This window comes from Mustela nivalis (assembly GCF_964662115.1).
Source record: "Mustela nivalis genome assembly, chromosome: 13".
Lineage (NCBI taxonomy): Eukaryota > Metazoa > Chordata > Mammalia > Carnivora > Mustelidae > Mustela > Mustela nivalis.
In genome coordinates, this window is record NC_139032.1 from 33,518,006 (window position 1) to 33,535,713 (window position 17,708).

The 17,708-nt window shown below is 38.3% G+C and overlaps 1 protein-coding gene across 19 annotated transcripts in view; it reads left to right on the forward strand.

Annotated features, from left to right (window-relative positions):
* The window catches only part of KDM4C (lysine demethylase 4C), a 518,729-nt gene that overhangs the window by 413,374 nt on the left and 87,647 nt on the right, over positions 1-17,708 (forward strand). For 18 of the 19 annotated variants that reach the window (XR_014301836.1, XR_014301838.1, XR_014301839.1 and 15 more), the window contains one exon: positions 5,238-5,423. Coding sequence is in view for 12 of the 19 variants with exons in the window: in XM_082695162.1 (XP_082551288.1) it covers positions 5,238-5,423 (186 nt within the window). In the remaining 7 variants the exon portion in view is untranslated. Of the gene's footprint in view, positions 1-5,237; positions 5,424-17,708 lie in introns of those variants that run through there. The other variant, XR_014301837.1, reaches the window with a different exon arrangement.

The window sequence follows — 17,708 nt, forward strand, 5'->3', positions numbered from 1 at the left end:
GGTGTCTAGAGTAGAATTTGTGATTCATCACTTGCATACAATACCCAGTGCTCATCATAACAAGTGTCCTCCTTAATATCCATCACCCATCTAGTCCATCCCCCAGCCACCTCCCTCCATCAACCTTCAGTTTGTTCTTTATCATTTAGAGTGATCATTCTTAAATACTAATTCTATCATACTAACTTCAAATATGTGCCCATAATTTCAAATGTGTGCCCATGGCCTATAGCAGTCGTCAGCAAACTAAAGTATGTGCTCGCTGTTCAAATAAAGTTTTATTGGAACACAACAGCAGTCTTTTATTTTCAGATTATCTATGACTGCTTTTGTGCTACAATGGCAGAGTTGAGTGGTTGCAACTGGGACTCCATACCATACAAGCCTAAATACTCATTATCTGGCACTTAAGAAAAAGTTTGCTGGGGCACCTGGGTGGCTCAGTGGGTTAAGCCACTGCCTTCTGCTCAGGTCATGATCTCAGGGTCTTGGGATTGAGTCCCGCATCGGGCTCTCTGCTCAGCAGGGAGCCTGCTTCCTTCCTCTCTCTCTGCCTGCCTCTCCATCTACTTGTGATTTCTCTCTGTCAATCTGTCAAATAAATAAATAAAATCTTTAAAAAAAAAAAAGAAAAAGAAAAAGTTTGCTACCCCTGGTCTGTTTATACATAATATACTGGCATATTTGGGTTTAGTTCTGCCAACTTACACTGTTCTTTCCCTTTGCTCCTTGTTTGTTCTGCTTCTGTTTCCTTCCTTTCTTGTCTTTGTTTGAATTTATTATTTTTCCTTATTCTGTTTTGTTTTCACATTTAGTTAATTGATACTTTTACCCTGTCCCAGACAGTTCAACAGCTTTAGAACATTTTAAGCATCTTTTACCACTTCTTCCTTATGTGCTTCAGTTGTTATTTGTTCATATTCTCTATATTTGAAACCCAAAAGACATTACTATTATTATTTATAAAGTTGATATTCATTTAGACTTATCTACATATTTAGCATTTTGGTTGCTCTTCACTTCACATATACTCCTCATCTTTGTATCTTTGTATATGAAAAAGAAAAAAAAAAGTATGTTTGCCCTCACATTTGAATGATAATTCTGCTGAATATAGACCAAATTTAATTTTCCTTCAGAAACAGAAGACATTGTTTCATTGTCTGTTATCATTCACTGTTGCACATTAGAGATCTGATGGTAATCTGATTTTTCTCTTTTCTTCTCTGAAAGATTTTGGGATTTTTCTCTTTTTATTTCGAGGTCTAAGATGTTGCCAGGTGATTTTTTTTTTTTTTTTTTTAACTAATCCTACTTGTTGGGCTTTTTTTCAGGTCTGGAAAATTTGTTATTTTCTCTTTTTTAATTCCTGTAAGATGCCTTTTAGAAAGATAATAGAACATCTGGATCTCTTGTCCATATTGCTTAGCATTTCTGTTTTCTTTTTTCCTCTGTGTTCTGGACAATCTGTAGGTTCCATCTTCCAGTTACTAATTTGATCTTTATATAGGATGAAATCTAATATTCAGCACATCTTCTTTTTGACTTTTTAAATTTCTTAGCTATGTAATTGTTACTTTTTTCCTAATTGATGGGATATATTTTGGAATCTCTATCATATCATATACTGTACCTCTTTTTAACTCATCTTGTGTTTCCACCTACCTGACTCCTTAGGTCAGATATTCTTCTACTGAGAATCATAGCATCTCTCAGTTATTTTTGTTTTCCCTCCAATGTTTGTGATTTCTTTTTTTTAAGATTTTATTTACTTATTTGACAGACAGAGATCACAAGTAGGCTGAGAGGCAGACAGAGAGAGAAGGGGAAGCAGGCTCCCTGGCAGCAGAGAGCCGGATGCGGGGCTTGATCCCAGGACCTTGAGATCATGGTCTGAGCCGAAGGCAGAGGCTTTAACCCACTGAGCCACCCAGGTGCCCCCAATGTTTGTGATTTTTTAAGTATCTGATTGTACTTTAGTTGTGCATCCAGGGTACACTTTTTCTGTCCTCAGCCCAAATGAGAATCTGCTTGGCTTATTGGTGAGTGATGAGTCAGATCATAGGACTCCAATTCGGATCAGATAGGATTACCTCACCTGCTGATGATGACTGGGACAGGATAGGCCATGGACTTGTCCAACAGTGGGTAGCTTGTCTTTTTTTATTTTCCTTTATCTTTACGTAGGGGTTAGAGCTGAGAAAGTTGTAGCACAGACTAAGTCCACCATCTTGATCCAGTCAGCCATGTGTTTACTGAAGGCTTTCTTCCCTGTCTTGTCTCCAAGCATAACTCATTCCACTATTCATTCAGGTTCCACATAGCACTTTCTCTCTGGCATTTTATAGTGATTATTCCATGGTAACATCCTCAAGAACTATCTATTTGTCCTTGTCTTTGCCCTGCTAAATTAAGTTCTATAGCCCAGACATGGGTAGGTTTCAGATTGCCAGAGATGTTTCATCCCAGGTACAGAACAACTGGTTTAGTAGCAAGCCAGTGAAAATGGGGTTTGGAAATACAACGCAGACTGTACTGTAAAGATACAGAATGGTTCCTCTACTCGGTTTTATGTATTTCTCCATTTCCTCAAAAACCTGGTTGATGTTTAAGTCATATTTCCTGATTCTAGGAATAAATATCTTCCAACACATCAAATTATAGTAGTCTGCAGTTAGGTTGAATTTGTAAGGATACTGGTTGTATCCTTAGAAGTGACCATTTCTCATCTTCTGGGAAAGGAGAGCCCTTCTCTTACTGGATTCCAAGGATTGAATCCTCACTGTGTTTAAGTGTATTATCTCTGTTTCTTTTGCCTTTTCTGGAGGGCCTCTGTTTAATGAGGCAGTTAATGGTGGAAGAGGCTGGAGTTACCAATTCATTAACTAGCTTAAGTCATAATACTCTTTCCTACTTTTTAAAAAAATTTTACTTAAAACTTTATTCTGGGTAGACTTGTACAAGTAAACTAAGAGGTCTACAGAAAGCTTGAAATAGCTCCAAACAGACAGGAAAAAAAAAAAATTCTAGAAAGACTCTAAATATATCAACAGAGGATTAGTTTAAGACAAAAGAAATGTTGGGAGAAAAAAAGAAATGCTGTTGCACCATTTAGATATAAATACATACAATAAAATACTAGGCAGTGATTGAAAGAAAAAATAGATCTCATGCCATGTATGGAGAACTGGACAGTACACACTGCCCAAATTGTCCTAATTGACAATTGTTTTTCAAGACATTTTTCCTTATAAACAATATTGATATCCATACCAATTGGAAAGATTTGTCCTTTTTTTTTTTCAAGTCAATAAGAGAAGAGAAAAGAACCACGTGGTCCTCTTAGTTGATGCAGAAAAAGCATTTGACAAAATACAGCATCCGTTCCTGATCAAAACTCTTCAAAGTATAGGGATAGAGGGAACATTCCTCAACTTCATGAAGTCTATCTATGAAAAACCCACAGCAATTTAGTTCTTGCCTACTCTTAAAAGAATCTTATTTAGTTAAGAAAATGGGAAACCATTTTTTTCTCTCATATTTATCAATATCTTAACGTAGTTAAATACTGACCTCCATGTAGTATGATTAGGCTCTTTAAAGATTGTCTGATTATGCCTGACGCCCCTGATACAAGTTTTCACTATTATACCTGCCATCACATTTCAAAAAGTTGGAACTGGCAAAAAATATTAGAATGCCAAGAATTACCAAGAATGTATTGGAACTGCTAATAAGAATTGTCAAGAGTGCTCAGTCAGTTAAGCAGCTGCCTTCAGCTCAGGTCATGATCCCCGGGTCTAGGGATTGAACTCCCCCTTCCCCTCTTCTGCCTCCTCTGGGCATCTCTACTCAGCAGGGAGTCTGCTTCTCTCCCTGCCCCTCCCCCGGCTTGTGCATTCCCTCTCTCACTCAAATAAATAAATAAAGTCTTTTAAAAAATTGCCAAGAGACCAAGATATTAAGTAATGCTTTTATTCTGATAATAATGGGTCTTATTTCAGTTCTGTGGTTGTGTGTATGGGTAGTTTCTTAATCAACTAAGCCACATCCTTAAGTCCCACTTAAAAATACTTAATTGTACATTGAATCTACATGTATAGGGAGAACAGATAAATGCCTAGAGGGTGGCACCTTATGCAGACTAGTGAGAAATAAGACTGCTCAGATGGAGGATATGAGGGCAAAGAAGAGTTAGAAGTTAAGTTCACATTGATTCTTACAGGTCCGTGATAAAATATTATGATCCCCAAAAGGCATTGAGTTTAAGTATCTTTGCTGTCCCGGGAAAGAAAATGTGCCTATAAAAGAAGAGCAGCCGCACCAATATTTGATCAGATTGCAGACGTTTTTCATCCTTAGGAATGAAAAGTCAAGCTTTTTATCATTCTCTTTCTTCTGCTTTCCGAACCTACCCTATGTTGTTCTACAACCATTTTTCTAACTATCAAGTATTCACTAATTATACATTTAGTGAAGCTGTTCTATTTTTCCTGTCTTTCATAACAAATACACTGATAATGTCTTGGGCTAATTGTATGCAATTTAATTTTTAGATTGTGGTAATCATTATTGCTGCTTTATTTTCATTCTCTCTTTACTAGGCATAGTCAGCTATAGCTACTCAACAAAATTATGCCCTTTGGGGTGATTTTCAATTTTCTCACTTTGGGAAGCATATTTTTATGTCAGTCATGAAGGGTTCAGATTTGTATTATTAAACACTTGAGCCTCTAGTTTCCACACTGGACCATTAACACCTTGCAGTTCCTTGTAAATAGAAAACTAAGACCACCTCTGTGCTGTGGTTATTTCTGAAGACCTTATCTAATTTAGGAGAGTAGGTACCTGTCTTCCAAACCCATATTCTATCTCTTGATGTACCAAAAGTCCTGCCATGCAGGAGGTAAAAAGCAACTTGAGCATTTGAAAGTGATATACAGGAGTACCCTTGGGGTCTTTCCTCACTGTGTCCAGAGAAGTATATGCAGAAGGGCTTTCCTAACCATAGGAAGTATTTCAACATATGTTTGGTAGCATGTGACCATATCGGTGTGTTTCATTAAAAATATACAACTTATATTGTCACAGTTGCTCTCACCACTAGGGCCCCAGAAGGGTCAAGACTTCTTGATGTAATCAGTTTTCTGCCTCTCTAATAGCTATTATCCTATAAAGTGTGGAAATCATCTGAGTTACAGCTTGATTTGATGTTCTTCTTTGTTTTAACCCTCCAGAAATGCATCTTCTGCAGACACCGGGTTAAGAAGGTCTCTGGAGCCTGTATCCAGTGTTCCTATGGCCGCTGCCCAGCCTCCTTCCATGTTACATGTGCTCATGCTGCTGGGGTGCTAATGGAGCCTGATGACTGGCCATACGTGGTGAACATCACATGCTTCCGACATAAGGTCAACCCAAATGTGGTAAGGCCCTCCCTTCCTTCCCTGATGCCAAGACTGAATATGAGTTCCCTCCTATACACTTCCCAGGGCTAGCATGCTTTTCTTGGTAGTGTTACTCATTGTTGATGTGTCCTGGCTATGAGTTCCTCGAGGGCAGGGATTGTACATTATTATTTACTAGTATTTGCCTAGGACCCATCAGTGTCCTGATCCTCATACCTGTACATTCTGGCCTTTGGGTTTTATTTCATCTCTTCTAGAAGAAACAAAGAGCAGTACCACAGTAAAGGGAAGGGGGCAAGTGGTCACAGATATCTGGGGCCTTGCTGCCTGAGGTGGGATAAGCTAAGTGAGGACAATTGCAGAAAAGCAGAAATGTAGAAGAGGTCACTTTTTTCTTACACTCAGGACCAAACTTTTTTCAGGGCAAATGGTGTTTGCAAGTAAATAACATGTAAATTTAACTATAAATTAGTTTACCTGTTGTTGGCAAACAGAATCTTTCATTTGTTTTAAATGCTTAGAAAAATTAGAACAGTGTGGAGATGGTTGATATGCCTTTGTTACTTTTCCAGTTCACTGTAATTGTTTTTGGCTGCCAACAAGAGGCAGTTTTGCTAACTTTCTGCCCTTTGCGATCCCTGGGAGGCTTGGCCACAGACTATTTGCAGCCTAACATACTTGTCCTATGTGTCTAATAACCTCCTGTGAGCAGCCTGCCAGGTTGTCAGTCTGGGCTTGGGAAGCCATGACCATACACAACAAATCTCTTGACTTTTTAACCAGCTGAGCCACCCAGGTGCCCCTCAAATCTCTTGACTTTTTAATGATTCCAGCAATTTCCATTGGTGTCTTGGGAGATACTTGATGTTTGTGGGTTGGGATTTTGTTCAGTTGTGTGTAAATGCACAAATGTATGAGATGACATCACCAACTGTCAAATCTATTTTACTTTCCATGTTTTAGGTGACAAGTTGCATATCCATTCATGCTTTTACCTTAGTGTCTTGAATTAATGGGCTTTTGCTAAAAATAGTATTATATATTCAGCAGAAAATACATTTTAACAACTTTTTAAAAAATTACAGTAATAACACATTGCATTACTGTGGTGCTTTGCCATTTACAATGTATGGTCAATAGCATTACCTCATTAGATGACACATGGGAACGCATTTTGAGATGTGAACCAGATCATGACCTCCTTAGTCAGAGTAGTTTGTGTTCACTCTTGGACTTTGCCAGCAACACATGTGCAACCTTATGCAAGTTCTAATCTCGGAGCCTCAACTTCCTTGTCTACAAACAAAGGCATGCCTATCTCACTGTCTTGTTTTCAGTCCACAGAATAAGCCCTCAGAAAATGAAAGTTGTATTAATACTCTGTTTTACTACCGCTGCTGTTGCTGGCTTTGGTGCTACAATTCTCTGTGAACTGGGCCACATGACTAGTATTATCCCTGCTTCTCGGATAAGAAACCTAAGTACTAAAAGTTTCAGTTCCTTGCCCAAGTGGATTCAGTTAATGAGCAACAGGTGCTGGAATATAAATGCTTTTCCAGCCCATTCTCTATTGTTTGTTGAATTCCAAACTCCCAGCCTTGAATGGAGCTAGAGGTGTTCATTTGAAGCTTTGCTTGGGATCACACATTCTTAATTTTAATATTCCAAAGCTCTGTGGTTGCTGATGATTATATTAAAGTTGTTATTAAAGAGATCCATGTGTCTAATCAGGATGTCATTCCTCCTGACTATGATGTGTGGTTCAGTCAAGTTTATGTTACTAATTGTTTCATAAATGATGAAAGAACATCTACTCACTCTCCTCTATGGATGTACTTTAAGTTCAGTACACTTTGTCAAACATGGGGAAACATCATATAATTTATATTAAATGGTAATTTTTCCTTATAAAGGTAAAAGTTTAGTGTTCATTAATTGCCTTTGTAAAGTTCTCTAGCAGGAAGCACCGTGAATACTGAATTTCCAAAATATATTCCTGGTAGCTGTTTCTTATCCATTATTCTTCAGTTGGACTTTAAGTGTGGCTTCTTCCCCAAAATGTTTGACAACTAACCAGAAGGAATTCAAACGCTGGTAATGTTGGTTAAGAGCATCATGAATTGCCCCTATTGCATTGAATATGCTTTACTTTTCAAGCATAAAAAAGTTCAAATTAATTCCAGTATTTCTTTTTGTGTAAACTAAATATGCCAGGGGTTATACTTTCAAAAGCTGGAACTATAGTTTGGCTATATTTTCACCATACCTGATTATTTGGGGGTAGTGGGCAATTGCTGAATCATAGCAGTGAAAACTGTAAAATAAAATTTAGGCAAACCTGGCATTACCAGTCATTTGACAGAATAGAGGATGCCTGTATAATTTAGGTGAAATGAATATACTAGATTTTCAATGTTACTGGGCTTTGAGCATAAACTCATTCTGGATAATAGTCTAAAAATCTCATCTAATTTATTAAAATGCATTCTTCCATTAGACAGTAAGCATCCTTTTAATTGAAAAGGTGGTATTTAAGGAGTGCTTGGATGACACAGTTGGTTAAACATCTGACTCTTGGTTTCAGCTCAGGTTGTGAGATTGAGCCCTAAGATGGGCTTTGCATGAGTCTTCTTGGGATTCTTTCTCTCTGTCTCTCCTGGCCACATGCTCTGTCTCTGTCACTCTCTCTCTCTCAAAGAAATAAATAAATAGATCTTTACAAAAAAAAAAAAAAAAAAAAAAGTCGTATTTGAAAAAATGAGTAGCTTCCAAAGTCTTAAGGATACTAATATGTTACAAAAGTGCACAGCTAATCCCTGTTATTTTAATCTAAATTTTTATATGTATTTTTCAGTGTTTTTGTCAAGCATACTTTTTAACTGGCATCAGCTATCTTTCAAGTGTAAGATTTCATTTGTGTGTGCATATGTATGTGTGCACGTGTGTTTATGTTATACTGTTGTGGTACTTGACCACCTACCCTTTGCCATGATTCAGTGTGACCTCTTTCCTGGCTCTATTTTGGAAGGTTCCATTGGATGTATTCCTAACCACTTATGTGGATGTTGCACAGATGTTTGTAGGAAAGGAAAAAACTAAAGAACACAATATATAGTAAAATGATTTTGAAATTGGGAACAAATAATGAGCTACTCATAAATTATATACCTCCTTAAAGCTACCACAAGGTCTGTGTCTTCACACCTGAGTAAACTAGGGGGTGTCCAATGGAAGAGACTCCTGAATAATAGGGGACAATGGAGGTGAGAAGATGCATGCACAGATCTTTTTTGGGGGGGCAAATTATATCAACAAACCTTCATATTTGATTAGAATATTCAATATACTCAGTGTTGGAACACTTAAATCACTTGCACTTTATGCATTAATTCATTGCAATGAAGAAAGCCCTTTTTTTTTTTTTTTTTTTTTTTTTTAGCAAGCGTTCGGCATATTTTAATTTTGTGAAAGAATCATCCATGAACTCTTCTTTAAACATACCATTGGAAGTTTTTTTTTTTTTTTTTCTGACAACCTCCCGGTGGCTGGACTATCTGTTGAGCATTTGGAAAAGAAAGAGGTAGAACCCAAAGACACCCCATTTTGCTCAGATACCGGCAAATCAAACCAATGAAAGAAATATGTTTTTTTTTATACACTGGAGAGGTAGAAATCTCAAATAAGTGCTTGTGGTTGGGTTACTTTCTACTCTTACGTGTGGGAAGTTGGACCTTCTACACCAGGGCTTCTGAACCTCTTTTGTGCTTGACCCACTCTAGAAAACACATTAGACATGATGAGCCAGTACACGTTTATGTGTATAAAGAAACAAATATTTTAAAACTATTACTTCCCTTGGTACCTGTACGAAACTTAGCAATATACTATTTTATTCTACTTTTTTTTTCTTTTTTTTTTTTAATTTTTTATTTTTTATAAACATATATTTTTATCGCCTGGGGTACAGGTCTGTGAATCACCAGGTTTACACACTTCACAGCACTCAACAAAGCACATACCCTCCCCAATGTCCATAATCCCACCCCCTTCTCCCAAACCCCCTCCCCCCCAGCAACACTCAGTTTGTTTGGTGAGATTAAGAGTCACTTACGGTTTGTCTCCCTTCCAATCCCATGTGGTTTCATTGATTGTTCTCCTACCCACTTAAGCCCCCATGTTGCATCACCACTTCCTCATATCAGGGAGATCATATGATAGTTGTCTTTCTCTGCTTGACTTATTTCGCTAAGCATGATACGTTCTAGTTCCATCCATGTTGTCGCAAATGGCAAGATTTCATTTCTTTTGACGGCTGCATAGTATTCCATTGTGTATATATACCACATCTTCTTGATCCATTCATCTGTTGATGGACATCTAGGTTCTTTCCATAGTTTGGCTATTGTGGACATTGCTGCTATAAACATTCGGGTGCACGTGCCCCTTTGGATCACTACGTTTGTATCTTTAGGGTAAATACCCAATAGTGCGATTGCTGGGTCATAGGGCAGTTCTATTTTCAACATTTTGAGGAACCTCCATGCTGTTTTCCAGAGTGGCTGTGCCAGCTTGCATTCCCACCAACAGTGTAGGAGAGTTCCCCTTTCTCCGCATCCTCGCGAGCATCTGTCATTTCCTGACTTATTTTAGCCATTCTGACTGGTGTGAGGTGATATCTCATTGTGGTTTTGATTTGTATTTCCCTGATGCCAAGTGATATGGAGCATTTTTTCATGTGTCTGTTGGCCATCTGGATGTCTTCTTTGCAGAAATGTCTGTTCAGGTCCTCTGCCCATTTCTTGATTGGATTATTTGTTCTCTGGGTGTTGAGTTTGCTAAGTTCTTTATAGATTCTGGACACTAGTCCTTTATCTGATATGTCGTTTGCAAATATCTTCTCCCATTCTGTCAGTTGTCTTTTGATTTTGTTAACTGTTTCCTTTGCTGTGCAAAAGCTTTTGATCTTGATGAAATCCCAATAGTTCATTTTTGCCCTTGCTTCCCTTGCCTTTGGCGTTGTTCCTAGGAAGATGTTGCTGCAGCTGAGGTCGAAGAGGTTGCTGCCTGTGTTCTCCTCAAGGATTTTGATGGATTCCTTTCACACATTGAGGTCCTTCATCCATTTTGAGTCTATTTTCGTGTGTGGTGTAAGGAAATGGTCCAATTTCATTTTTCTGCATGTGGCTGACCAATTTTTCCCAGCAGCATTTATTGAAGAGGCTGTCTTTTTTCCATTGGACATTCTTTCCTGCTTTGTCGAAGATTAGTTGACTATAGAGTTGAGGGTCTATTTCTGGGCTCTCTATTCTGTTCCATTGATCTATGTGTCTGGTTTTGTACCAGTACCATGCTACTTGATGATGACAGCTTTGTAATAGAGCTTGAAGTCCGTAATTGTGATGCCACTAACGTTGGCTTTCTTTTTCAATATCCCTTTGGCTATTCAAGGTCTTTTCTGGTTCCATATAAATTTTAGAATTATTTGTTCCATTTCTTTGAAAAAGATGGATGATACGTTGATAGGAATTGCATTAAATGTGTAGATTGCTTTAGGTAGCATAGACATTTTCACAATATCTATTCTTCCAATCCAGGAGCATGGAACATTTTTCCATTTCTTTGTGTCTTCCTCAATTTCTTTCATGAGTACTTTATAGTTTTCTGAGTATAGATTCTGTGCCTCTTTGGTTGGGTTTATTCCTAGGTATCTTATGGTTTTGGGTGCAATTGTAAATGGGATTGACTCCTTAATTTCTCTTTCTTCTGTCTTGCTGTTGGTGTAGAGAAATGCAACTGATTTCTGTGCATTGATTTTATATCCTGACACTTTACTGAATTCCTGTACAAGTTCTAGCAGTTTTGGAGTGGAGTCTTTTGGGTTTTCCACATATAGTATCATATCATCTGCGAAGAGTGATAATTTGACTTCTTCTTTGCCGATTTGGATGCCTTTAATTTCCTTTTGTTGTCTGATTGCTGAGGCTAGGACCTCTAGTACTATGTTGAATAGCAGTGGTGATAATGGACATCCCTGCCGTGTTCCTGACCTTAGCGGAAAAGCTCTCAGTTTTTCTCCATTGAGAATGATATTTGTGGTGGGTTGTTCATAGATGGCTTTGATGATATTGAGGTATGTGCCCTCTCTCCCTACACTTTGAAGAGTTTTGATCAGGAAGGGATGCTGTACTTTGTCAAATGCTTTTTCAGCATCTATTGAGAGTATCATATGGTTCTTTTTCTTTCTTTTATTGATGTGTTGTATCACATTGACTGATTTGCGGATGTTGAACCAACCTTGCAGCCCTGGAATAAATCCCACTTGGTCGTGGTGAATAATCCTTTTAATGTACTGTTGAATCCTATTGGGTAGTATTCTGTTGAGTATTTTCGCATCTGTGTTCATCAAGGATATTGGTCTATAGCTCTCTTTTTTGATGGGATCCTTGTCTGGTTTTGGGATCAAGGTGATGCTGGCCTCATAAAATGAGTTTGGAAGTTTTCCTTCCATTTCTATTTTTTGGAACAGTTTCCGGAGAATAGGAACTAGTTCTTCTTTAAATGTTTGGTAGAATTCCCCCGGGAAGCCGTCTGGCCCTGGGCTTTCGTTTGTTTGGAGACTTTTAATGACTGTTTCAATCTCCTTCCTGGTTATGGGTCTGTTCAGGCTTTCTATTTCTTCCTGGTTCAGTTGTGGTAGTTTATATGTTTCTAGGAATGCATCCACTTCTTCCAGATTGTCAAATTTATTGGCGTAGAGTTGCTCATAGTATGTTCTTATAATAGTTTGTATTTCTTTGGTGTTAGTTGTGATCTCTCCTCTTTCGTTCATGATTTTATTTATTCGGGTCCTTTCTCTTTTCTTTTTGATAAGTCGGGCCAGGGGTTTATCAATTTTATTAATTCTTTCAAAGAACCAGCTCCTAGTATCATTGATTTGTTCTATTGTTTTTTTGGTTTCTATTTCCTTGATTTTTGCTCTGATCTTTATGATCTCTCTTCTCCTGCTGGGCTTAGGGTTTCTTTCTTGTTCTTTCTCCAGCTCCTTTAGGTGTAGAGTTAGGTTGTGTATCTGAGACCTTTCTTGTTTCTTGAGAAAGGCTTGAACTGCTATATATTTTCCTCTCAGGACTGTCTTTGTTGTGTCCCACAGATTTTGAACCATTGTATTTTCATTATCATTTGTTTCCATGATTTTTTTCAATTCTTCTTTAATTTCCCGGTTGACCCATTCATTCTTTAGAAGGATGCTGTTTAGTCTCCATGTATTTGAGTTCTTTTCAAACTTCCTTTTGTGGTTGAGTTCTAGCTTTAGAGCATTGTGTTCTGAAAATATGCAGGGAATTATCCCAATCTTTTGATACCTGTCGAGTCCTGATTTAGGACCGAGGATGTGATCTATTCTGGAAAATGTTCCATGTGCAGTATAGAAGAATGTGTATTCTGTTGCTTTGGGATGAAATGTTCTGAATATATCTGTGATGTCCATCTGGTCCAGTGTGTCATTTAAGGCCTTTATTTCCTTGCTGATCTTTTGCTTGGATGATCTGTCCATTTCATTGAGGGGAGTATTAAAGTCCCCTACTATTATTGTATTATTGTTTATATGTTTCTTTGATTTTGTTATTAATTGGTTATATAGTTGGCTGCTCCCACCTTGGGGGCATAGATATTTAAAATTGTTAGATCTTCTTGTTGGACAGACCCTTTGAGTATGATATAGTGTCCTTCCTCATCTCTTATTATAGTCTTTGGCTTAAAATCTAATTGATCTGATCTAAGGATTGCCACTCCTGCTTTCTTCTGATGTCCATTAGCATGGTAAATTCTTTTCCACCCCCTCACTTTAAATCTGGAGATGTCTTCAGGCTTAAAATACGTTTCTTGGCGGCAACATATAGATGGGTTTTGTTTTTTTATCCATTCTGATACCCTGTGTCTTTTGACAGGGCATTTAGCCCATTAACATTCAGGGTAACTATTGAGAGATATGAATTTAGTGCCATTGTATTGTCTGTAAGGTGACTGTTACTGTATATGGTCTCTGTTCCTTTCTGATCTACCACTTGTAGGCTCTCTCTTTGCTTAGAGGACCCCTTTCAATATTTCCTGTAGAGCTGGTTTGGTGTTTGCAAATTCTTTCAGTTTTTGTTTGTCCTGGAAGCTTAATCTCTCCTTCTATTTTCAATGATAGCCTAGCCGGATATAGTATTCTTGGCTGCATGTTTTTCTCGTTTAGTGCTCTGAAAATATCATGCCAGCTCTTTCTGGCCTGCCAGGTCTCTGTGGATAAGTCAGCTGCCAATCTAATATTTTTACCATTGTATGTTACAGACTTCTTTTTCCGGGCTGCTTTCAGGATTTTCTCTTTGTCACTGAGACTTGTAAATTTTACTATTAGGTGATGGGGTGTGGGCCTATTCTTATTGATTTTGAGGGGCGTTCTCTGAACCTCCTGAATTTTGATGCTCGTTCCCTTTGCCATATTGGGGAAATTCTCCCCAATAATTCTCTCAAGTATACCTTCTGCTTCCCTCTCTCTCTTTCTTCTTCTTCTGGAATCCCAATTATTCTGATGTTGTTTCGTCTTATGGTTCACTTATCTCTCGAATTCTCCCCTCGTGGTCCAGTAGCTGTTTGTCCCTCTTTTGCTCAGCTTCTTTATTCTCTGTCATTTGGTCTTCTATATCACTAATTGTTTCTTCTGCCTCATTTATCCTAGCAGTGAGAGCCTCCATTTTTGATTGCACCTCATTAATAGCTTTTCTGATTTCAACTTGGTTAGATTTTAGTTCTTTTATTTCTCTAGAAAGGGCTTTTATATCTATTGAGAGGGTTTCTCTAATATCTTCCATGCCTTCTTCGAGCCCAGCTAGAACCTTGAGAATTGTCATTCTGAACTCTAGATCTGACATATTACCAATGTCTGTATTGATTAGGTCCCTAGCCTTCGGTACTGCCTCTTGTTCTTTTTTTTGTGTTGAATTTTTCCTTCTTGTCATTTTGTCCAGATAAGAGTATATGAAGGAGCAAGTGAAATACTAAAAGGGTGGCAACAACCCCAGGAAAATATGCTTTAACCAAATTAGAAGAGATCCCAAATTGTGAGGGGTGAGAAAGGGGATAAAAAGAGGTTCAAAAAGCAAGAAAGAAAAAAAAGAAAAAAGAAAAAAAAGAAAAGAATTAAAATAAAAAAGAAAACAAATAAGAAAAATATAAAAAAGAAAAAATATATATATTAGATAATCTGGTTAAAACGTTAAAAAAGAAAAAGGTAAAAGTTAAAAAAATTTTACCAGAAGGCGAGAAAAAAAACAAAAAATGAAAAAGAAAAAAATTAAATTAACTGCAAGACTAAAAAAAATCACAGGAAAAAGCCATGAGTTCTGTACTTTGCTTTCTCCTCCTCTGGAATTCTGCTGCTCTCCTTGGTATTGAAACCGCACTCCTTGGTAGGTGAACTTGGTCTCGGCTGGATTTCTTGTTGATCTTCTTGGGGAGGGGCCTGTTGTAGTGATTCTCAAGTGTCTTTGCCCCAGGAGGAATTGCACCGCCCTTAGCAGGGGCCAGGGTGAGTAATCCGCTTGGGTTTGCTTTATGGAGCTTTTGTTCCCTGAGCGCTTTCTGTAGAGTTCTGGAGGACGGAATACAAATAGCGGCCTCCTGGTCTCCGCCCGGAGGAGCCGAGAGCCCAGGGCCCCACTCCTCAGGGCGCCCTCAGAGAACAGCGCCCAGTTACTCCCGTCTGCCTGACCTCCGGCCGCGCTCTGAGCTCACCGAGCCTGCGACCGGTTCAAGGTAACCCCGAGCTGTGAGCTTACTGTCGGCTCTGTCTCTGTAGCCGGCTTTCCCGTTCCAATACCCGCAAGCTCTGCGACACTCAGACACCCCCGATCCTTCTGTGACCCTGCGGGACCTGAGGCCACACTGACCCCGCGTGGGCTTCGCTCCGGTTTAGCCTCTGGAGCGATGTCCCTCAGCGGTACAGACTTTTAAAAGTCCTGATTTTGTCGCCGTTGCTCCGCTGCTTGCCGGGAGCCAGCCCCTCCCCCCGGGTTCTGTCTTCCCGTCGCTTTGGATTCACTTCTCGGCTGGTCCTACCTTTCAGAAAGTGGTTGTTTTTCTGTTTCCAGAATTGCTGTTCTTCTCTTCGTTCTGCCGATGGATTTGCAGGTGTTTGCAATCTTTAGATAAGCTATCTAGCTGATCTCCGGCTAGCTGAAGTAGTCTCAGCCTGCTACTTCTCCGCCATCTTGACTCCTCCCAACAAAGCCCTTTTTAATAAAGTATTTCATATGAGGTACATCATTTTTATCTCAGTGCCTTCCCCTCTTGAAAAATGTGACATTTGAGAAATTTCTTCCATAATTTTCTAAGTTTTGGCTACTAACATAGAGACAGTCACCTATTAAAAAAAAGAAGAACTTTTATAGAGAAAACACCTTAGTGGACAAATTTTTTCCTACTCTTTTGTGTATTATTCTATTCAATATTATTTTACCTATATTTTTTAAGCTAGGTCATTATTTTAGTTAGATTTTTCTTAATTTAATTTTTTATTTTTTATAAACATATATTTTTATCCCCAGGGGTACAGGTCTGTGAATTGCCAGGTTTACACACTTCACAGCACTCACCAAAGCACATACCCTCCCCAATGTCCATAATTTTAGTTAGATTTTTAAGCTAGGATTAATTAATATTTTCTCTCTTCGACTAGCACTTAGCCATCCATAGAAGCTGCTTGGTATAAATTTGTTACAATAATTTTCTAATGCTAATGAATGGGATTAGTCGAAAAGAAAAAGAACTTGTATTTGTTGAGCATCTTTATGTCAAAGTTGTATCAGATATTTCAAATGTGCCCTTTATTTCAAGGCAGTGTTATTGATGTGGATAATGGAAGGCAGTGGTTATATTGGCTTCTTTATTAGCACCACGTACTCTGGAAGGTCCTCTTGTTTTTGTTGTTCTACCTTTGTAGCAATCCTCCCTGTCTTATTTGGTCACTCATCCTTGTACTAGAACTTGGGACTTTGTTTGGCACTTACTTTTTTTTTCTCAGCCTGGTCTCCAGGCCAGCTCCCCAGACAAGCTTCAATACAACTCCTTCTGTGTCATCACTATGTGTGGCTCAGGACAGGGACCCACGTTGTGCAGGATCTGGTGAAGGGCTCAGAGCGAGATGGCACATCTGGTTAATCTGTTCCTCTATAAATAAACTTTGGTGGTACTAGGGTGAAAATAAATATCTGTCGAAACTAACCTAAAAAAAAATCTTCCCTTGGTATATAAAAATAATTCTCACTTTACCTACATGTGGAACAATGGATGATTAAAGCTCCTAGACTGTAAACCCTAGAATAGTTCTTAGTCACAGGGGAATACTGTATAGCATATTATACTTCAAGTATCAGTTTTTGGAAAAAAGCACATAATGACAAAAAAACCTTCGCGAAATTGGAAACACATTTATATGAATTCATTAATTATAATGAATCTGCAGTATTTCAGGTTGATTGTGGATGGATAGGGAGAGACTCAACAAATACTCCCACTATAAATTTCCATTTAATTAGCTAAGGATATAGAAATGTAGAAGAAATGGTTTAACTAGAGAGGGAGGAAGTATATTCAACCTATCCTAACAAAGTTTCCCTGGGCTCTCTCTCCCTAATGCACATATGCCTGTGTGTAAGGTGCTGTCAGATCTGAAACAAAAGATATATCGCTGTCCCACACGTGTTTATATTTGGGACTCACTCAGGAAAACTGATTATCCATGTCTTTCATGTAGTAAAATGTTTATAGACATGTAGGAGTCCTATTTTTAAGCCAGCATCAAGGTCAAGAAGACCACATATTCTACTAGAAGAAGAGGATCAACTCAGTTCCCAGATGGGTACCTAAGTAATATCTCCCTTCAGTGTTATACAGTTCTAGAAATCTGTTTTCCTGGAGTCTATCCCTGACTCTGGTTTATGATTTTTAATCCATTTAGTTCCAATAGGAATTTTGGGTTGAAGACCAGAATTACATTTCACCATATGTTGCATTTTACCATATGGTGCCCCTCAGGCCCTTGATGGGTGGCCATAGGATTATATTTTTGTAATCAGGCACGATTTATTTAATTTGCATCAGTAGGTAGGACTTTGCTTGACTGTGCTTTATATTATTTGACCCTTTTGAGCATCATTTTGGTTTATAGCTTTTGTAGATTTAGTGGGTACCAATTGACTGTAATTTTCTTCTTGATGCTTCTGTCACACTGACCATTTTGAGCTTCTTCAAGGTGACTTTATT